Source organism: Zingiber officinale, chromosome 8A, assembly GCF_018446385.1.
Source record: "Zingiber officinale cultivar Zhangliang chromosome 8A, Zo_v1.1, whole genome shotgun sequence".
NCBI lineage: Eukaryota > Viridiplantae > Streptophyta > Magnoliopsida > Zingiberales > Zingiberaceae > Zingiber > Zingiber officinale.
Window position 1 is genome coordinate 133825960 of NC_056000.1, and position 23610 is coordinate 133849569.

General features: G+C 42.0%; 1 protein-coding gene across 1 annotated transcript; it reads right to left on the reverse strand.

Annotated features, from left to right (window-relative positions):
- Positions 1–4120: 4120 nt before the first annotated feature.
- LOC122010327 (WRKY transcription factor WRKY51-like) lies at positions 4121–5967 on the reverse strand. The gene is made up of 3 exons (XM_042566818.1): positions 4745–5967; positions 4541–4666; positions 4121–4461 (listed from the first exon to the last, which is right to left on the reverse strand). Exons 1-3 carry the CDS (start codon positions 5410–5412, stop codon positions 4317–4319), a joined length of 939 nt encoding a protein of 312 aa, XP_042422752.1. The 5' UTR covers positions 5413–5967; the 3' UTR covers positions 4121–4316.
- Between the last annotated feature and the right edge of the window lie 17643 nt (positions 5968–23610).

Here is a 23610-nt window from a genome sequence, read left to right on the forward strand (position 1 = left end):
TACAAACTCTTTCACTTATATGATTGAGTTTTTGTATTTGTGACATGTAAGACTAGGACATATTAACTACGATGTGTTGCGTAGATTAATCAACATATGAAGCATACCTATATTCTTGCTTGACCTGAAGTAATTGTGAAATTTGTGTTAAAGCTAAAATGACAAGGTTATCCTTTCAATATATTGAAAGAAGTAACGAACCACTTGACCTAATTCACACTGACATGTGTGACCTAAAAGGTATGTCAACACGTGATGGTAATAAGTACTTTATCACTTTTGTTGATGAGAACACAAAGTATTATTTTGTGTATTTTCTCAAGTAAGAATAAAGGTATAGAGAAATTCACCCTCTATAAGAATAAAGTTGAAAATCAACTTAACAAAAAGATTAAGGTAGTTCAAAGTGACCAAGACGATGAATATGTATCATCATTCATTGAATTATGTGTTGAACATGAGATCAGACATAAAATAACAACTCCTTATACTCCTCGGCAAAATAGTGTTGTTGAGTGAAAGAATCACACTCTAAAGGAGACGATGAATGCTCTTCTATTAAGGTCTGGACTGCCAAATTTTACGTGGGAGGAGTTGTGTTAACAGCTAATTATCTTTTAAATAAGGTACCCTGAAAGAAAATATATAAGAGCTCTTATGAGTTGTGGAATGAAAGATAACCGTCCTACAAATATTTACGAATATGGGGTTGTTTTGTCATAGTTTTTGTGCCTAGTCCGAAAATGAGTAAGATAGAACCAAAAACTGTTGATTGCATATTTATTGAATATGCACAGAACAGTAGTGTGTATCACTTCGTGGTGTATGAGTCACAAATACCGAAAATACACAAGAACTCGATAACAGAATCGAGAAATGCCTCGTTCTTCGAGCATGTGTATCCATATAAAATCTGAGAGGAAACTAGCTCCTCAAAACGAGTATATGAAACATAAGGTGAAGAAGAAGATGATGAACCAATCGAGGTTGAACTCAAACGGAGTAAAAGAGCTCGGGTGGAAAAAATCCTTTGGAATAGATTTTCTCACTTTCATGTTGAAAAGTGAGTCTTGTAGTTACTCAAAAGCAATAAGTTCTTCTGATGGACCTCACTAAAGAGAGGCAATTGCATTTAAGATAGAATCTATTTTACAAAATCACACTTGGAAACTTATGGATCTTCCTCCAGGAAGTAAACCTCTAGGTTGCAATTAAATCTTCAAGAAGAAAATGAAGTCAGATGACACAAATGATAAGTATAACACCAGATTGGTAATCAAAGGATACTGACAACAAGAATGCCTTGATTACTTTATACATATTCTCCGGTGTCGAGAATAACTTCCATTAGAGTATTGTTAGCTATAGTTGCTCTATGGAATGTCGAAATGCATCAGATGGATGTAAGGATAGTCTTTCTAAACGAGCATTTAGAAGAGGCAATCTACATAAAGCGACCTGAAGGGTTTTCTTTGTCAGGATAAAAAAATAAAATTTGTAGATTGGTGAAGTCATTATACAGCTTGAAACAAGAACCAAAGCAGTGACATTAAATTTGATAATGCCATGAAGGAATGTGGATTCAAAATCAATGAATGTGATAAATATGTCTACATTAAAGTCACAGAGAATGACTATGTCATCTTGTGTCTTTATGTAGATAACATACTTATTTTTGGGAGTAATGATAAGATAATTAAATCCACTAACGATATGTTGAATTCAAGATTCAATAAGAAAGACATGAGCTTAGCTGATGTGATTCTAAGAATCAAAATTCTTAGAACAACAGAAGAACTTTTTCTTAATCAGTCTCATTACATGGGTAAGATTCTTGAGAAATTCACTAAGGATGATACTGTATTGGCACGAACGTCGATAGATACAAGTTAATATCTATCGAAGAATTAAGAAAAAAGTATTTCTCAGATAGAGTACTCTCAAGTGATTAGAAGTCTAATGTACTTGATGAGTTGTACACGACTAGACTTAGTATATGCCAGTAAGTAAATTGAGTAGATATACGAGTAATCCAGATGTTGACTATAAGAAAGGGATCACAAGAGTATTGAGGTACTTAAGGTATACTCATGAATATGGAATGCATTATACAAGATATCCTACTGTGATAGAAGGATATAGTGATGTAAGTTAGATATTAGACATAAAAGACCCTAAGTTTACAAGTGGACATGTATTTACTCTTAGAAGTGCAACCATTTCTTAGAAATCTTCTAAGCAAACTGTAATAACCAAATTCACGATGAAATCTGAGTTTGTAGGCCTTGACAAATGTGGTGAAAAGGTTGAATGACTATGATAATTCTTAGAAGATATTCCAAGATGGCCAAAACTGGTGCTGACAATTTGCATACATTGCGATAATCAATCAACAATTAGCCGGACACAAAGTCATATATATAATGGTAAGTCTAGACAAATATGTCGTAGACATAATATCATTAGACAGCTACTCTCCACAAGAATTATCATTATTGACCATATGAAGTCAAAGGATAACTTGACAGATCCATTAACCAAAAGGTTAAACAAAGAGTTAGTTGCAACCTCATCGTGAGGGATGGACTTGATGTTGATGGGAAATGTTGGTGCAAAGGAAATCCAACCTATGCAGACTAGAGATCCCAAGAACTAGGTTCAAAGGGAAAACCTAATTGTACCGTCAAAGTTGCTCACTATGGGGAAACAACCGAATGAATCAATGAAGGATGTAGGTTGAGCACACGACTTTTAATGATTCAGTAGAGTAATGTAGAATACTCTTACAAGATCACCTATGTGAAAAAGAAATGGGGTCACTTCGAAGAGAATTGTAGGCACAATTCTTAGAACTTCTCACATAACCAGGCATGTTCATAGCCAAGAACTAACACACTTATGAGAACTAAGTCATATCAGAGAGAGCCCGAGATGAGATATGTTAATGCTTACACAAACGGTAAGACAGTTCAAGGACACCGTGTCTACTATTAGCCAGTAAGTAAACAGATCTTCACAAGGGAATGCTCAAAGGGTAAAATCTACCTGTCTTATACTGGACTTAACTGTTGAATATTATCACATATCTTATTTCCATTCATGTGAAGGATTGTTAGAAATATGAATGGAAAAGAGGTGGAAAGGAAGAGGAATGAAGTTCCATTGTGGATGAGACTTTAGTCCCATATTGGGAGTTTCAAGGCATATTAGTTGATTTATATTGTTTCACATGCATTGATGTTGTGAACAAATACTTGGGGAGAGGCTCTCTCACACACGTGGATGTGCAAGGGTGCAAATTTAGGGTCCAGATTGTACTAAACCAAGTTGACTTGTGTCCCCCTCCTCCTTCTTTGTTGTGCATCTTTTGCTCGACGATGTTCCCCTAATAGTAGTTGGGTGTGTCTCAATTCGCCGTGACCACCCGTTGTGTGTATCATGATTAACCGTTATATCCTACGAAACATACGATCTTAGAAAATCTTGAAGTACCACCAGAGGTGGGGTGAATATGTTTCAAGAAAATTACCTCCATCACATGCCTCGGTCCACTCTGCCTCTTGATCTGCTCTGCCTCTAGGCCGCTTTGCCCTTGTCTACTCTGCCGCTCTGCCTCTAGGTTGCTCTACCTCTCGGTCGCTCTACACTCGATCACTTTGTGCTCATCTGCTCGGCCACTCTGCGCTCTGCATTTGACCACTTTGTGTTTTGCACTCAACTACTTGACCACTTATTCACTCTGTACTCAATCGTTCTGGACTCGACCGCTCTGCATTCATCCACTCTACAATCTACATTTAATACTGAGTAGAAAAAAGCAACCTCCGCTTATAATTTAAAATTATATATTGAGGTTAATCTCAGCAGATAAATTAAAGTTAATTAGATAAAATTTTAATTCAGTTAATTCTTTAAATTTTTCTACAGATATATTAGATCCGTTGATTCACTGTCGTGGGGTTTATAAGTATCTGCTCAATGAGTGTTTCTTAAAGACATTGGAAGAAAATGATGGCCACATTTCTCATGCACTGCCATCACGTCCACTGTAAACTACCGTTCTCAGCTGATAAAGGTCAACGACAGCAGCAGTTGGGTCAGCATCTTTTGACTTTAACGACCGCGATCTCAATGTATCTCCTATCCATCTCACCCTCTCCCAACCAGAGAGTAACATTTCCTTGAATTTTCCTAGTTTTTTATTCGGTGAACATTCTTGATGCATCAAGACACTGAGTCATGGCAGATTCTAAGGAAAAAACTTCAAAATAATAATAATAATAATAAAAAGAGGCGCAGAGGATGTAGGTCCGGCATCAGCCGGCGACGGCGGTTCCGTCCGTCGGAGTGTGGCTGTGCTCGCCGTCGTAGGTGACGATTAGTATTGAGGAATCGTCGAGTGCCCGCTCCACGTGCTTCCTCGCCGGGCAGCCGCGCAGCGAGCTGCACTTGTAGTAGCCCCTGAAATATGAATCATAAACAGAGTTAGATCGGATTGCAGCTCTTTGATAGAGATCGGACGGGTTTAAGAGGAGTTTACCGTGGGTAAGGTGACCCCTTGATCGGCTTCTGCCCGTACTTGCGCCACGAGAATTCGTCCGGCGGGATGTCCGCCGCCTTCGAGCTTATCGCCGGCACACGTATTGTCCTCTTCACTCGCAATTTCCTGCTTTAAAAGATATATAATTGAACTGGAGATCGATGTGTAAGGATTTGCTTAGCCTCTGTTTGTTGAATTCTTTACCTTCGTTTGGAGCAGTGGCAGGGGTCGCCGGAGACGGCGTACTTTCCGTCGACTTGCCCGGAGTGAGAGTGTTCGTTACCGTGCTCAAGGCAAATCCGCTTGAGCGAAGACGAGAGCGGCGGCTTCCTGGTAGAAACAGAGGCGGTTGGAAGAGGGAAGAGGAGGGAAGCGCTGTCGCGCTGGCCGCGGCCTTTGGAGACGCTGCCGTCGCCTGTTACGGACGACACGAAGGAGGACGTCGCGGAAGACATCGGCGTCGAGATGCTAAACCGCTCCTTCTCCCCGTACTGACCGAGCGGCGAGGCTTCCCCGCCGGCCTCCGGCTCGGTGAAGTCGAGAGTCAATCCCCGGGGAGGAAGCGCGTGCTGAGGTGCCTTGACGGCCCGGAGCGGCATGGGGGCCAGGGACAGCGTCTTCCCAGCCGCCTCTAGGATCGAAGGCTTCCCGGCCGACGAAGGGCCGCGGCGGAAGCGGGCGTGGCCGGTGCGGTTGAGGATGGAGATGACTTTCTTGAACTTGGAAACGGCCGCATCTGTGATTCCCCGGCAGTCGACCTGCTGCTGCTGCTGCTGACCGGAGAGTTGCCGGATGAGGTTCTCCACGGAGCGCAGCCCCGCAGTGGCCGCCTCTTGGATTGCCATCTGATCGTCCATCTTGGCGTATCCCATCAGACCAACGTCCGTGATTCGCCTTCCAAGCCAGCATCCAAGTGAAGAGATTAACGAAGGCAGGCAGGAGGATTCTTTATAGCACCTTCGAATCTACCCCGACGGAGGAGGAAGACGACCACCCGTTTCATTGGAGTCAAAGCCACTTTTTTCTCGTGATGGGATTTTATCCCTAATCGGAACGACATTACTTTTCCCTGAACGACTAGATCTCTTTATCCAACCCGAATACCCAATTGCTTACCGTGATCATGATTCGATGCTAAATGGCAAAAGTGGATAGAGAGCAGCTATTGCGTTGACTATGGATGGATTGGTGGTGAGTTAGATTTATTAATGCGGCATCGCGCCAACATTAATTGGATTCGGTAGACGTGACATCGCATGTTGTAGTGGGTGTTGGAGGAGGGAGGACTTTTGCGGGCAAAGTAAAGGCCGCCGCGAGTCAGTGACAGTGGGTGCGTTCTCACTTCTCAGTGGCCCACCCGTCACGAGCCAAACGTGCCCAGGCCATACCAAATTTACCCAACGGAAGACCAACTCAATATGTGGAGGTTGATCCATAGGTAAACGATTGGGTATAATTAATAGAGATAACGGACGAAAGCGCTGTCTTGGGCAGTTGTCCGTGCTGTTGACTCTGTAGATCATTATGGGTCGTTGGATCAGAGATGGCTCAATCTTACCGTCCATCATTGAGATAAAATTTAAAAATTAAAGTATTTATGTTCTGTTGATGGAGTTGCGATACGTGTCTACATCATATCCGTCGGATCTGTCTACCTTGTGATTTAGATGGAAATTTTCATTTACCCCATTCAATTTCTCACACTGAACAAAAGCTCCTCTTTGCATTCACTGGATTCTCATGGATTCCTTCGAGAACCTCCTCCCTCTCTGCTCTTTGAATTGAACCAGCTTCCCACGACGAGCGTTCGAGGTTCCTCGTGATCGGCAATGTTCTACGTCGAGCAAGCATTCTCGATCTCGGACGTCATGATGGAGAGGGCCTACGTCTTCCGCCACCGTGGTTAAATTAAAGAAGATCGAACCCTCTCACCGACTCCTGAGTTTAAGTACAGTTAGAGAAAGAATAATAAATTTGATCTCCTAAATATTAGTGAAGTTAGAGAAAGAATTGAATACTGATAAAATTGGAGAGAGGGTAGTATGAGAGTAGAGGGGCATGTGTCGAGAAAATAAATTAGACTATAAATAAGTAAATAAATTATTTATATTATATTCACACTATAAAGACATTACAATATTTTTTAGAATCACTCATAGTTTTAGAGAGGAAAAGAAAAGGAAGATGAAGAACAACTTTCAACTTGAAAACTCTATACTTTTATTTTTGGATGATAAAACAAGAATGTAGGGGGAGTATTTATAGTACTCACCATACAAAATACATAGTTGATCAGAAACTAAATTCTATCTATCAAGAAATTCTATCTCTATCCATTGGATGAGAGAAATACTCTCAACCATACATTTTAATTCTTATCATTTAAGTTCTATCTATTGAATGCGAGAAATACTCTCAACCACACATTCTAATTTCTTTATGTTAAATCTTATCCATTGAATGAGAAAGAATACTCCCATCTATACTTTTATTTTTATCCGTTAACGAGTTGATATTGATCTTCAACAGCATGTGTCAGTGTCATCGCTAGTTTGAGACTAGGAGAATTTTGATGTCATAAGGCATGTTTTGATGGAGCTGGTAGTCCGAGACTTGGGAGATTCTGGCTTGTCGCAAGGCATGTGTATGTACAGCCGCTAGTTTGAGCCTAAAGAGATCTTGGTCTATCATAAGACATGTGTTGGTGGAGTCATTAGTCTGAGACTAGGGAGATCTTGGCCTGTCTTAAGGCATGTATGGATGGAGTCGCTAGTCCAAAGGCATGCATTGATAGAGCCACTAGTTCGAAACTAGGGAGATCCCGACCTATCGTACAATATGTGTTTGTGGAGTCGCTAGTCCAAGACTAGGTAGATCTTGGTCTGTCGTAAGGTATACATCGATGGAGCCATTAGTCCGAGACTAGGGAGATACTAACTTATTGTAAGGCGTGCAACAGTGGAGCCACTAGTCCGAGACTAGGGAGATACTAACCTATTGTAAGCTATGTGATGATGGAAGGACATGTGACGGTGGAACCGCTAGTCCAAGTCTAGGGAGATTCTAGCCTATCATAAGGCATGCGTCGGTGGAGCAGTTAGTCTGAAATTAGGGAGATCCTAGCCTATCATAAGACATTTGTGTAGAGACTAGAGAATTCAGATGCCCTATCTCAATCAAAAGAGGAGCTTAATCCCACAACTCCCGAATGTCGTAGGGTCGGGAAGATAATAGCTGATTTGATCCCATGACTCCCAAATATTCATGGAATCCAAGAGAAACTAATAGGTTAATATCCCGATTCCTTTGTATCCATGGAATCAAAGAAAATAACTCGATCCCTCAACTCCCGCATGTCTGCGGAGTCAGGGAGAGATAATAGGCTTGGCCCAAGTATCGATGAAGTTGGAGAGAAAATAGTAGGCCCAATATTGCGACTATTGAGTGTTCATGGAGTCGGGGAAAAATAATAAGCTCGATCCTGTGACTATCGAGTGTCGATGGAGTTGGGGAGAGAATAGTAAACTCGATTTCATAACTATCGAGTGTTGGTAGAGTCAGGGAAAAAATAATAAGCTTGATCCCGAACTATCAAGTGCCAGTGGAGACGAGGAAGTATAATCTAGTTAACCCCTTAACATGAAAAGGGAGAGAAATTGCCTCATCGCAAGACCATCAAAGTCTAGGCATGCAAATAGGAATATTACAAATGGATTATAAGCAAACCCCTCTAAGGCAACGTGATTAAGGCTAAGTTTTGCCAAAGAGACACAATACCAATCGATTGGGAAATTTGTATCTTCGAATTAACATTAGTTGTCATGTCAAGTTTCTCGAGGTTAATACAGGCGAGTGTAAGTCATGATCACATAGGAGATAAAACTATACTAGGTCTAGGTGTATGCATAGCAAATTGGATATAGTTAGAAAGAATAGTATATTCGTGTAACTATCATGTGATATAAGGGAGCAGATCTCCTGGTCCGCAAATTGCGGACCAGGGGATGGTCCACTAATCTGGACCTTTGATTTGAATGGACCCCATCTTTAAATAAGTGGGGTTCATTCAAATCAAAGGTCCACATGTAGTGGACCATCTCCTGGTCCGCAATTTGCGGACCAGGAGATCCCTGCTCGTGATATAAGCGCATTTGAAAAAGTATAGGCCATAAGAGATAAATGAAGCCATGAGACGTGGGAGACTTATCTTGCCTATGGAAATTACTTGAGACTATTTTTCGACAAGAAATAATTTTTGGCCAAAAATGTTAATATGACGAATGAGGTAGGACTCCTGAGTGGACAATAAAGTCAAGTTTGCTAGCTAACGTTGAGGTCAAAGTCTAGGAATGGTCAACTTAAGCATCTGGGTTTTGAGCTAGCTCCTGAGGTCCAATCGGAGTGACAAACCAAGCCCTTAGAAGGAGTAAGGACATGGTTCCATAGAGCCCGATCGGATGAAGCCGAGCAGGCATTTGCAATGACGAAGCCCAATATATGTAGCCAAACATCCCAAATCCCTTAATGAGCACACGAGTAGTTTCTCTTGGCAGTACCGGTTAGATGGTTCTGATCGGACATTTAAGGGGCATAGCTTTCCATAGCTAATCGGGCGTGGCGCATAATAGATTTCTTAAGCCTTCAAGTGACTAAGACGTATCGAGTACGTAGTTGAGTCATCAAACATCTCTCTAAGTATACTAAAAGTCCTACCTCCCCAAGATCTCACGAACGCTCCACCTCTCAAAGCCGATTGGATCTAGTGGTACACCAGGCATGATTGGACTCCAACAAGGTTGACTCCGCTAAAGGAGCATCACTGGGGCCCATTAAGGCCGCAAAACCCTTGGATGCTCATCCAGGTTCAAATTCCTCATCTACGGGCCCACAAGATTTTTATTAAGTGACACGTTTTCACTATTAAATGATATCAACTAAAGGCCCATTAATCCGTTTGGCCCATCAATCCATTGTCTCATTTAATGTCACGCAAGAGTTTGTTAGAAAGTCATGAAATATATCTGTAACCCATACTAAATACATTTAATTTCTACCATCCCTACGATGGGACTACAAGGTATCATTTAGCCATGCGGGTAAGATAGATTACATTAGGGGTTACATTATCATGATGAGACACCTCGCTACATGGGCCAAGGGCAAAGGTGCTCTCTTCTCCACACGCAGGTAAGCCCTCCAACATTTTCACTGTTCATCGCCATGGTTTTCATAATTACTTGGATTTAGCCTCGAACTAACTTGAGTACTGGAGTGACTGCGTCAGAGATTCATCCCAACTCATCTACTGATATTTCCTTCTCTGCTTGTCTTCTATGACGTGACAGGCTAGCTCGAAACTTTGGACTCCCCCACTTCAAGGTCCCCTTGTGATTAGCTTGCATACCACCTCACTAGCTATACATCTTCACTGATTTCATACAGGAATAAATTTGTCGCCGTCTGTGGAAATTAAACCTTATTGTGAAATGTGAACATGAAAGATGCTGGAAGACTCGCAACCGTCACCTTAATGCAAGAGGATCTTGATCTACTGGTGGTCGCGAAGGCGCAGGCATTGCCGCTACAGCAATAGGAAATCAGACTTTCTTTGTCAAATGCCCCAGCATTATCTGTAATCGATCCCCACACAGTGGACTGAAGGGCACGGCCAGATTAGTCGATTGGCTTTCCCCCTGCTCTACAATTGTCGATCCCCCCCCCCTCCATGGCAACCGACATGTATCATCGGGCCTTGTTTTAAACGTTATTTGAAGATTCTATGCATCTCAAATGACCCCAAGGATCTTCCTCCAGGGATGCTCCCGCTCGGGATCCTAGAAAAGGAAAGACCCCTACCACAAGGAATTCCTCCGAACGGCCAGGTACATCTTTCACTGTAGAAATGTTAAAGGTAAACTATTGTGTCATTTCCAACTGCTCGCCATAAAAGAGTACGAAGGTTCAACAAATCTAAAAGACCATCTGCTCAAATTTGAAAATATTGCCATGTTGCACTGACGATGTAAATTGTAGAGTGTTTTTGACGACACTCTCTGGTCCCACTCAAAGATGGCTCAACCGACTCCCTACGAACACCATCAGTAGCTTCAAGAATTTCAGGAAGGCATTTTTTTTACCATTTTTCCAGTAGTTAGAGGTACTGCAAGACTACTTTGAGCTTGCCACTACAACAAATGTGATTTTCCGCAACGTGCAATTATTTTATCTGCAACGCGCACGTTGCACAATTGCAAGCTGTTGAAAGTCATAAGATATCGACAACACCTGACACGAGCTGCAGTTAATAGCAATCACGGTGTGTGATGCACGCTATCGTTAATAACAATCGCGGCGCAAACCGCGCGCTGTGGTTAATAGCAATCGCAGCGCACGACACGCTGCGATTAATAGCGATTAGTAGTAATTGCAATACCCGCCACACACTACGGTTAGCACTATGATTACAATCAATCAAATACAACACAAATTCAAACCCCACATACAATTATAATACTACATACACATAATTATAAAATCAAAACTCAAACAATTATAAAATCACATACAACCATAAACACCACTTAAGAAAAATAATAATCCACTTAGTAAAATAAAATAATCTAAACTAGTAACAAAAAAATTCACTTAGTCACATAATTATTTTTTTTTAAAAAATATATGACTTTTAATTCAATATAATTTATCAGTCTTACAAAAAAAATCACTTAGTAACATTATTCTTTTCCATCATTCTCAACTGAGTTTCTTATGCCATAAGTCTCTTGTAGCTCATATCTAGTTTGATTCACTCATAGTATCTACTTGGCCACACAAACATGATACTCACTGTTCTCTTTCTTCTCAAAGAAAGCATGAGTGATTTGTGAGTTAAGAATTTCTAGCTTCTGGTCCTCACCAACTGACTCTTGATTGTTTAATGGACAAGCATCTACTTTTACTGTCAGTGGATAAATATCTAGTTCTCCTCCCTTTATCAACTTGACCTCGTTGAACATTGAGAAGTTGATTCCTGTTCCTGTTCTGCATGGTTGCCTGAACTTCTAACCCAAACCTTCCTTGAAAGATACTGTTACCGATTGAAGTAAATCCTTTGTCGGAGCCAGGTTACATTTCGTACCTTCTTTTGTAAAGAAGGCCATGGTGATGCTATTTAAGAATGAATAAAAGCATCAGATTCAATTAGATGTAGTAATATAGAAACTTTCAACTTAGACCAAAGAAGAGGATATGCATTTTGTGGGTACAAGATTGTAGAACCAAGAGACCATGCATAATAAAGCATCACTAAAATCACAATAAGTGTGCATCCAATGAAACAAATACAAGCATGAGTACCATTGGCAAAAATTGAATCGATTCCAAGTGAAAATGTTGTATACTTAGATTATTTGAAAACATAACAAGAATCAATTTAGCAAATTTGTGAATCCGTGAATTCAACCCACTAAACTTATGTGGATTTGGGTATATATATTATCATTTGGGTATCTATTTGTATCTCTTTTTCATGAATTTTTTTGTCGAGTTTAAAATTATCAAGGATTTTACACATACATTCTACTTGTCTTTACCTATGCTAAAATTATTCCGATCTGCTAAACTAGCTGTTGAAAAGGGGCAAGCCGAAGGACGTGATGAATCATATGTTAAGCAATCTAATAAAAGAAAAATAAAAGTAAACAAAAAAATCCAACCTGAGAAAGATGAAAGGTGGGTTCGATGATGGAGATGGATATTGTGGAGAAGAGAGGTGTTGGACAGAGAGGGCTTGAGCAGAGATGTTCAGCGGAGAGGGAGTTTAGGGTTTAGAGTTTGCTGCAGAAAGATTTTAGAGGAGGGTTTTGCGAAGGAGGGTGGAGGATGGTTTTCGAGGAGAGCTGAGCAGGGTTTTCGCAGAGAAGAGAGTGCTGAGAAGAGGGTTTTCACAAAGAAATGGTTTTCGTGGATAGGCTATTCATGGAGAGACTTTTTGACAGAAGAGGGTTTTCGTGAGGGTTGGGGGAAAGGAGTGTTTTCGGGATTTTGAGAAGGGTTTAGGGGTTTTAAAATTTTATAAATTTTTAAAAATTATTAACAACATGCAAGCATAAGCTGTTAATATTTTAATAATAATTATTGACAATGTATATTTTTTTTTTGTATGTCATTGATAATAGAAGTATGATAATATTAACAGTACGCTCTGCAAACTATTAATATTAAGTTTTAACAGCGCACTTTGCATACCGTAAAAAAAAGTGTATTAACAGTATATTTTTTCTTTACGCCATCATTTATATAAGTATAATACTATTTGCGACGTACTTTATTAGGCGCGCTATAAAAACTATTATTAACGATGTGTCCTAACCGTGTTTTAATGATGTGCTTCGGAAAGTCACATTTTTGTAGTGTGTTCTCCCTCAAACAAGGATCGAAGAGGTACTAAGGGCTTATATAAAGCAATTTAATGAAGTTGTCATGGATGTCCCCTCTACAACTCTCGAGATTTTGGTAATCGCCTTTCCCCAAGGACTTAATGATGGAAACTTCTTCTGCTCCTTAGCGAGGAAGCCTCCTAAAGAATTCAATAGCTTGTTAGGTGGTAGTTAAGTACATTAAAGTGGAAGAGGTCTAAGTAGCCCGGAAGAAAGAAGTAATCACACATGTTCCAGCCTTCACCATAGAACGCAAGGCTCCCCCTCCTTCCTTCCAGTATAAGGGGCCATAACAAACTATCCTCATCAGTCCCATGGACAGAATATGATCCAGCATGTGGAGGTTGTTTGGAGGTCATTCACCGAGCCTCACTGATGGGTCCCCTCCTTTTGTACTTACCATTTGTTAGAGACTCATAATATCCAAGACTTCTACTAGTACAATCAAGAGATGCATCGAGTGGCTAACCAAGGATTCCGGCACCAACAGCCGCCTCAAAATAATATATTTAATCTGCGTCCGAGAGAATCTCTGGGGATGGACCCTGCCAACACCGATCGGCTAAATCAGGCATTCCAACAACAAAATAGTGTTAGGACCTTCGGATGGCTAGAGAGGGGGTGTGAATAGCCTCTTCGCAAACTTATACAAATTTTCTTCCAGAACTTTGTTAGCACAGCGGAAATAAGCAAAAACAAACTAATACAAGGAAGAAAACTAACCACCACTAACACAATGATGTACGAGGTTCGGGGATAACTTGCCCCTACTCCTCGGCGTGTCCGTAAGGTGGACAATCCCTTGATCTTTCGGTAGATCAACCCCCGGACAGATTCCGACTAAGTATTTCTCCTTCTCGGTGGAGAAACCTCTCCACAAAGTCTCAAAAGGATTTAAATGAAGCACAAGACTTACAGAATTTGGTGGCTACAATGAATGCACAATTAACTTACAGCCACAATGAAAGCAGAGCTTAAAGAAGCGAATCCTCAGCCAAGAACTCCACACGACACTCTTGCTTAATTGACGACAGAGAGTTTGCAATGCAAAAACATTACTCCAACCTCTCTTCTTTCTCCTTCTTATTTCTCTGCTTTCTTCACTGCGTTTGCCTGCATCGAATCACTGCAAACTGCATAGAATCGCTGCAACCTGTATCGAATCACTGCAATCAACTCAGGCGTCGCCAATCACTCCTCCTCCTCATCTGGTCCTCTGAACTCACACCAATACCATCCATGGTCTTCACTGGTGTCTTCTGAGCTCGAACCAATGCCAAGGAGTCAAGCTGATTGCAGCCAGAACATACCCAGATCGCCAGTATCCGTTGATGCTTCAAATGCACCATTTGCAGCCAAGCTCAGTAGAAAAACCATTTTGTCTTATTCCTCTGATAGACCTTAATTTGAATTCAATCATCGTCATGATACCTACAACCTGTAACTCAAAAAGCTCACAGCAGATCGTTAGTTCAGAGAAATCAGAAGTTGCAGAAAGACAGCAGAATACAAATGACATCGCTGTGGATCGGTCAGCAGACCGATCCATGGCTCTCTGGACCGATCAGGACACATCCTGATCGGTCCGGGAAGAGTCTGATCGGTCTGTGGACCGATCAGCCTATGTGTGGATCGGTCCACAGACCGATCCACCCTCTCGCTTTGAGTCCCAGCGTTTCTGATCGCTTCTTTCTGATCGGTCTGTAGACCGATCAGATAACCTGAGCTTCAGTTACCGATCGGTCCACGCATCGATCAAATAACCCACGAAACTTTACGTAGGGTTCTGATCGGTCACGAGGCCGATCGGTGACTTAAGTATCATCGATTGATGCGTGGACCGATCCGGACAATCGAGTTTCACCGATCGGTCCCATGGACCGATCCATAGCTCTGTGTTAGTTTTAGAGCCTCCCACCCTAAAACCTAACATCTTCCGGTCACGAGCGAGCTACCGAGCCCTCTCGACCTAGTCCGGAGAACGAGCCGCCGAGCCCTCTCCGACTTCGTCACGAGCTATCGAGCCCTCTCGACCTAGTCCGGAGACCGAGCTACCGAGCCCTCTCCGACTGCGTCCGCAGAACGAGCCACCGAGCCCTCTCGACCTAGTCCCGAGACCGAGCTACCGAGCCCTCTCCGATTTCGCTCGAGAACGAGCTACCGAGCCCTCTCTGACCTAGTCCGGAGACCGAGCTGCCGAGCCCTCTCCGACTTCGTCCGGTCCAGAGAACGAGCTACCGAGCCCTCTCTGACTTTTGCGTGCCAAGTATCCGTACTTGGACTTTTCCTCTCCTCATGATCAACCTTGATTATCAATCAGTCTGAGTTTAATTAATGTCTGATACAAACTTAAATCAGTGTCAACATCAAAACAACAGCCAGGTCAGACTGTATCAACAATCTCCCCCTTTTTGTTGTTTGACAACACGATTTAAGTTTAGATCAAAAATGTTCATATTTCCATATTTCCCTAATTTTAGGGGAATCAAGATCCTCCCCCTAAGACAGATACAACATCATGTAAGGATAGGGAAATCAAAGTCCTTCCCCTAAAGCCAAACTTTCATTTATCTCTAAACTTAGTTATTCTCTCCCCCTTTGTCAAACACCGAAAAGGTGCGAATTAAGTAATAAAAACTTTAAAAGACTCCCCCTTAACTCATACTGTCTTTTTCTTAATTCATCTAGAACACCCTCTAAGTGTATTATAAGACAGTGATAAATGAATAAGAGACACACAAGACACGGCATATGAGTAGCATATTAAAAACCAATAAGGAGCGAAACATAAAGAAAGAGAATAAACAACATACATAGATGAAATGAACAAGCATCCAGGTCAGACATAAAATATCCAACAAGCAACATCCAAAAACATAGATAGTCAAAATGACATCATAGAACAATGTATATCACTCAGCCTCCTCATCATGAGGAGCATCAGTATCATCAACGGGAGGAATGGATCCCTGAGGTGGCATGCCGCTGCTCGAGGATGGATAGCCCGGGAAATCCTGCGGAGGTGGGTATCTGGCCATCCAATCCATAATCACCTGATGTGTCGCCAGCTGCTGACTGCGTAAATCATCGTAGCGCTAGTCAATCCGGACGCGCAGCTCAGCAGCTCATCGTGTCGATCAAAGCGACTCTCCAGCTCGGCGATCTGCCAGCGCAGATCAGGATCGGCCTCTCCATCGTCAGCAGCAGGAGGAGCAGCAACAGGAGCAACCTATCGTGGAGGTCCCCGTGGTAACTCACCTAGGGCTCTCCCATCCTTCCACCAGACGTCCCCATTTTGTCCTATGATTCCAGACTTGGAAAATGCCCGCTTCCCAAGTCTGCAATCCTGTCTGACCATCTTTATTATTCTACCCTTAGAGACATCAATCTGAAGGGTCTCGAGCCAATCTGTAATTATATGTCCATAAGGTATATAAACAGTGTAGCCGCTTGGCTCACTATAGGAGATGATCGAAGAGTAGATGCTAGATACGATGTCAAAGTCGAGACGCCGACGCAATCCATAAAGCATCAAGCAATGATATGGACGGATCTCAGACAATGGTTTAGATGTGATAGGCAGAAGACAGTTTGTGACAATTTTAAAAAGAATGTAGTCTTGAGGAGATAATCTCAAGGCTGCAAAAGTAGGAAAGTCAACATCTAGCTCATCAAGGCCACCCGGTCTAGGTTGTCTGAAGAAATACTCATAGACTAAGTCAGGTGTGACATCAAAAGGTGAGGGTAGGGGGTCTGGTAGATCAGGAAATATCGAAAAGACATTACCGGAACACCACCGACAATCGAGATACTCAAAGAAGGATGAGAAACTGAAATCAAGAGTCCGCTTAGCAACTCTTGTTTTATAACCTACATCATTAGCAGTCTGATGAAGGTTGTTATAAAATTCAGAGACCAAGTCATAGTTAATATCCCGTTCTAAGTAGACAAGTGAGTCAAGTTTGTAGTAGGAAATGGTTTCAGACACAGTTGGACAAAATTCGTCCATGAATCTACGATCTACAGACCTACACGGGAGTAATTTGAAGGTTCTTTGTCTAAAGGCTTCCTCAAAATTTTGGTTCGGGAATCTCCCGGAGACAAACGGTTGAGGTCGGGAAGGAGCCTTAGACTTCGACTTAGCAGGTGACTTAGAGGTACCCTCACCCTCACTCACTGGTTTCTTCCTAAGGTGTAACAATGTGAACCAATAGGGGAAATAAGTGAGCACCGGAGCCACAACACCCAAAAAGCACAAAATGGTGAGAAATGAAACCGAAATGCCAAAGTTCTAGAGAAATAGGGAGTTACCTTGGTGCCATTGAACTTTTGGCTAGAGCTTCGGAGGGCTAGAACTTCGGCTAGAGTTCCGGCGTGCAAAGAGAGGAGAAGTGGTGAGGTGTAGGGAAGAGTCGGCTAGGGTTTCGCATGAAGAGAAAAAGAAAGGATCGGGAAGTTTTAAGGGTTACAGATGGGTGTACAGTGAAGAAATGATCGAACAGTTGTCCGATCAGGAGGTACCAGGAGCCTCCTGATCGGTCCCTGGATCGATCCAGGAACATCCTGATCGGTCCACAGACCGATCAGGAGACGATCAGTACTCACTGATCGGTCCCTGGACCGATCAGGGAACTTCCTGATCGGTCTGTAGACCGATCAGAAAATGATCAGTGACTTGGGTACCGGATTGATCTGATCGGTCTCCGAACCGATCAGGGAACTCTCTGATCGGTCTGTAGACCGATCAGAAAGCGTGCCAGGCTGACCTGATCGGTCCGTAGACCGATCAGTGTCTGATACTTAGATCTCCAGTAATTTCAGTATCTGAAATTAGTAGAGATTATCGATAGTTCGTGGAAGTTTCTCTAGAAAAACTTCCAAATTCAGAACCTAGAACCTGGAGGATCTACAAGCATAACTATTACCTAAAAATTATGGCCTGAACTTGTTTATAGCCCTAAAGTTCAGACATTCAGAAAGCAGACAACTTAAGGCCTGAAAACTGAAATTTTTGACTAGTTATGTTCAGTTTCAAGTTTGTCAAAATATAACCAAATTGCTATTATTACTTCAATAGCTTGTCTTGTTTTTCATTCAAAACCATGAACAATATTGAACAGCCATATCAAACAACACATTAACCAAAGTTAGATAAAATCTAGGCAAAGGCTCAACCAAGTTTCCTTGGTTGGAATATATGAGTAAGATCTAGGAACCAAATACACATGAATTATGTAATGGTCTTCCCCATACTCAATTTATGTCTCGTCAACCTAATTATTCAAGGGATGCATGATACATTTTGAATAATTCGGCTGATCCTAGCATCTCACCCCATTTCTAGCAAACAAAAATCATTTGTTAAGCCTTATAGTTTGTGTGAGATGTTCCCAAGTTGCCCAAATTAATTTTCCAATTTCTCTTGTTGTTTTAATTGTCCATATTGATCATAATGAGGTCCTAATGGCCTATTGAGCCAAACACGTTCCCAATTCTCTCCTCAAATGACTAAATTCATTTTCCGGAAGAGGTTTGGTGAAAATATCGGCTAGGTTTGACTTTGACTCAACATAGGTGAGTGCAATGTCTCCCCTAGCTACGTGATCTCTAATGAAGTGGTGACGCACTTCAATATGTTTGGTCCTTGAATGATGGACTGGGTTTTTTGTTAGGTTTATTGTGCTGATGTTGTCACACAACACTTGCACTCCCTTATACGAAAGTCCATAATCTTCTAGAGTATGGATCATCCACAACAATTGTGATACACTCTCTCCCATGGCAATGTATTCAGCCTCGGTCGTGGAGAGAGCAACACAATGTTGCTTCCGACTTGACCAACTAACTAATGATGAACCTAAAAATTGGCAACCCCCACTAGTGCTTTTCCGATCCAATTTGCACCCAGCATAATCGGAGTCGGTATAACCTATCAAGTCAAAAGACTCCGTGCGAGGGTACCATAGACCTACTCGAATTGTGCCCTTAAGGTATCTCAGTATTCTCTTAACTGCAATTAAATGAGATTCCTTGGCACAGACTTGATATCTAGCGCACATGCCCACAGCAAAAAGTATGTCCGGCCTACTAGCTGTGAGATATAGAAGACTACCAATCATGCTTCTATATTGCGTTAGATCAACTGGTTTTCCACTCTCATCATTGTCAAGGCGAGTGTTTGTCGCCATTGGAGTGGATACTTCCTTAGAGTCACTCATTTTGAATTTCTTGAGTATATTTTGTTTGATGGACATAAATGCCATCTCGAGTTTGTTTGATTTCAAGTCCAAGGAAGAATGTCAATTCTCCCACCAGACTCATTTCAAACTCACTTTCCATGTGAGTGATAAATTCATTCAAATAACCCTTGTTATTTGAGCCACAAATTATGTCATCGACATACACCTGGGCTACAAATATGTTTTCACCATCTCTACGCAGAAATAGTGTTGGGTCTATTTGACCTCTCACAAAACCCTTCTTTAATAGGTAAGTTGACAACCTTTCGTACCAAGCTCGAGGTGCTTGTTTAAGCCCATAAAGAGCTTTCTTGAGCTTGTACACGTGGTTTGGAGCTTCGGTATTCACAAACCCCAGTGGTTGTTCAACATAGACCTCTTCTTTAATGAAACCATTTAAGAAGGCTGATTTGACGTCCATTTGATAGAGCTTGAAGCCTCTATGTGCAACAAAATCTAGCATTAAGCGAATGGATTCTAATCGAGCCACGGGAGCGTAAGTCTCATCATAATCGAGGCCTTCGACTTGACTATAGCCCTTGGCTACAAGTCTTGCCTTGTTTCTAACTACTTCTCCCTTTTGGTTTAACTTATTTTTGAAGACCCATTTGGTTCCAATAATGGTGGTCTTCTTAGGTCTAGGAACTAAGTCCCACACTTGGCTCCTTTCAAATTGACCTAACTCATCTTGCATAGCTATGATCCAATCAGGATCGTGCAATGCCTCATCAACTAATTTTGGTTCGATTTCTGAGATCAAGGCGACCTCATTAGACTCATTTCTAAAGAATGACCTAGTCCTAACCCCTTGTTGAATGTCTCCCACAATCTGGTCTTGGGGATGACTAGAGGCTACCCTAGATTGCCTTGGTGTTGACAGTGCCTCATGAGTGATCTCACTAGACACAGGAAAGGGCTCAGTATCAGGTAAAGGATCAGACTGAGCTCTCTCTTGCCTTTGCTCATCGTCATCGGAGTCAACTTCGACTCTTTCTATGTTTTGATCATTTAAACTTAGATTTCTAAGTTCAAATTGAATTTCTCCTACATCCCTTGATTGATCATTTGACTTAGGGATTTCTTCAAATGCTACATCAGAGGACTCTTCAATCAATTTAGTCATATTGTTGTAGACTCGATAGGCTTTGCTGGTTAGAGAGTACCCGACTAGTATCCCTTCGTCAGCCTTAGCCGTGAACTTTCCAAGATGATCCTTGGTGTTCAAGATAAACACCTTACAACCAAACACCCTAAGATGTTTAATTGTAGGGGGTTTCCCAAACCAAAGTTCATGGGGGGTCTTTCCTAAAAACCTATGTATCAAGACTCGATTTTGCACATAGCAAGCGGTATTTACCGCTTCAGCCCATAAGTAGCTTGGTAATGAGTACTCATTGAGCATGCTTCGTGCAGCCTCTTGTAAGACTCGGTTCTTTCTCTCCACAACCCCATTTTGTTGTGGGGTCCTTGGAGTAGAGAATTCATGCATATATCCTTTTTCTTGACAAAATTCCAAAAATCTATGGTTTTGAAATTCTCCACCATGATCACTTCTAATTGTTTTAATTGTTGTTGATTTTTCATTTTCAGTTCTTCTACAAAAGGAAATAAAAATATCTATGGTTTGGTCCTTATTTTTCAAAAAGAAAGTCCATGTAAATCTAGTAAAATCATCAATGATTACTAAGCAATATCTACTTCCATTTAATGAAATAACATTACTGCAATCAAACAAGCCCATATGCAATAAATCTAAAGCAGTAGATGTACTTACAATGCTCTTACCTTTATGAGGCGCTTTTGTTTGCTTACCCTTTTGACATGCATCACATAGTTTTGACTTTTGGTACTTGATGCTTGGTAGTCCTCGCACTAATCCTTTGTTGACCAGCTTTCGAATGTTCTTCATGTTTACATGGGCCAACCTCCTATGCCAAAGCCACGATTCTTCTTCTTTTGACATGAAACACTTAGCAGAAGCATTAGTAGCACTTTTAAACGATACTTGATAGATGTTATCTACTCTTGTGCCTACTAGTACCATGTCAAGTGTGTCAATGTGTTTGACCAGACATTGACTTGAGTGAAACTCAATTGTGTAACCCGTATCACACAATTGGCTGACACTTAGGAGATTAAATTTCATCCCCTTGACTAGAAGGACTTTTTTGATTTGGAGACATTCAGATATTTGAATATCTCCAACTCCTATAACCTTAATACTACCATTATTACCAAAAGACACATTACCTCTATTTTTGTTTTGAATGGTAGTAAAGAGTGACTTGTCCCCGGTCATGTGCTTGGAGCATCCACTATCTGTTGGTGCAACATTCCTCAGGTCAAGGTTGACCTGGTTGACCAAGCTTGAGTCTTGGTTTGGATTTCGATGTTTGACAATGCAAGGTTGATTGAAGAAGAGTCAAGTAGGTCAAGGATGACCGGATACTTGACTGGGAAGTCCTAACTGGGATGTTAGGCAGGAGGAAAATCCTGGTGAGTGAAGCCAGGTGAAAGACCTAGTGAGTGAAGCTAGGCAATTGGGAAGTCCTAGTGAGTGAAGCTAGGCAGGAGAAAAATCCTGGTGAGTGAAGCCAGGTGAAAGACCTAGTGAGTGAAGCTAGGCAATTGGGAAAGTCCTGGTGAGTGAAGCCAGGCAAGAGAAATCCAGATGGGTCAAGGTTGACCAGACATCTGGTGAGAGTCCAAGTAGGTCAAAGGAATTGACCGGATACTTGGCACGAGAAAGAAAAGTCCAAGTAGGTCTTAGGGAGTGACCGGATACTTGGCAAGAAGAGAAAAGTCCAAGTGGGTCAAAGGGATTGACCAGACACTTGGTGAGAGAGTCCTAGCTGGTCAAGGGTGACCAGATGCTAGGTCTTATGTACCAACAAGTCATGGTTGACTAGATGTTGGTTTAGGGGGCTTTGGGCTTGGTTTTGGGCAAAAACCAAGATCTGGATTGATCCAGCAGGTTTGGATTGATCCGTGGATTGATCCAGCAGGTTTGGATTGATCTGTGGATTGATCCAGCAGGTTTGGATCGATCCATGGATCGATCCAGCAGATCTGGATCGATCAGTGGATCGATCCAGAAGATCTGGATCGATCAGTGGATCGATCCAGAAGATCTGGATCGTTCCACCGATCGATCCGGTGAGTCCCCGCGAACAGAACCCCTTTGGATCGATCCTTGGATCGATCCAGAGGTCCCAATCAATCAGTGGATCGATTGGGACGCTGCTGCTTCGCGCGATAAGCGCTGGATCGATCCGTGGATTACATAGGCGCTCTGGATCGATCCGTGGATCGATCCAAAGCCTCCCCGATCGATTGGGAGCATTCCAATCGATCGGGATTCGACCGTTAGCGTCGATTTAAGCTGCAGGCGTTCATTTCCTTCGGCAGCACTTCACCGATTTATTCCAGATTCAACACAGCTCCTCCCCAGCACTCTCTAAGCTCCTCACCGCCAGTTCTTGAAGGTTCTTGGAGGTTCATCCAAGTCAAGAGGCGAGTTGCAACGAGAAGAAGAAGAAGCTAGGGTTTTTACTGCATCTCTTGTAAGCTTTTGCTTATTCTTTACTACCCTTTCTTCTACTTGTATTGAGAGTCTTGTAGGGCTTCTCCGCCTTCGGTAGTTACCGAAAAGGAGTGTTTATTAGTGGAGGTGTGTGTGTGTGCGTGGATCCTTGGACTAGTCACCTCTTGTGAGGTGGATACCAAGTAAAATCCTATTGTTAGCATTGTTGTAGTTTGTTTCTTTGTATTCCGCTGCGCATCACTTTGAAGAAACAAACAACGAAGCATGATGAGCACACGCGAAGTTATTCACCCCCCCCCCTCTAGCTACTTTTCGGTCCTAACAAGTGGTATCAGAGCGAGGCCACTCTTCACCGGAATCATCGCCGGAAGGGTCAAGCATAACAAGAAGAGCTAGAGGGTGAAGAAGTTGAAGCAAAATTGTCAAAGTCAAAGAAATTCAAAAGCTCAACTTCTACAATGGAATTCCGAGATGGGCTCGGATTCGACACGAGGGTGGCTCCACCATACACATCCACAAGCTTCGATTCTTGGAGATCAAGAATTGAAAATTTCTTGATGATGGAGATAGAGCAATGGTTTGCTCTAATGGAAGGTTTTAAGGCTCCAAGGAATTCAAAGGGCAAAATTCTCAAAAGGAGCAAATGGAGCCAAGAACAAATCCAAAGATGTGAGGCCAATGACAAAGTGACCAAGCTTTTGGCCAATCTATTGCCGAGCAACATCTTGGAGAAAATTGGAGAAGTTGAAGATGCCAAAGAGCTATGGAGCAAATTGGAAAAGGCTCATGAGATCCCCTCCACTGTACCTAACCAAGAAGAATCCAAAGAGAGTGACTCATTGGAGCAAG

Coding starts and splice junctions, on each gene's coding strand:
- LOC122010327 (XM_042566818.1), bottom strand. CDS start 5,412: ATGGGATACGCCAAGATGGACGATCAGATGGCAATCCAAGAGGCGGCC. Junction 4,667..4,744: donor TGCCACTGCTCCAAACGAAG/GTAAAGAATTCA, acceptor CTTTTAAAGCAG/GAAATTGCGAGTGAAGAGGA. Junction 4,462..4,540: donor AAGGGGTCACCTTACCCACG/GTAAACTCCTCT, acceptor TTCATATTTCAG/GGGCTACTACAAGTGCAGCT.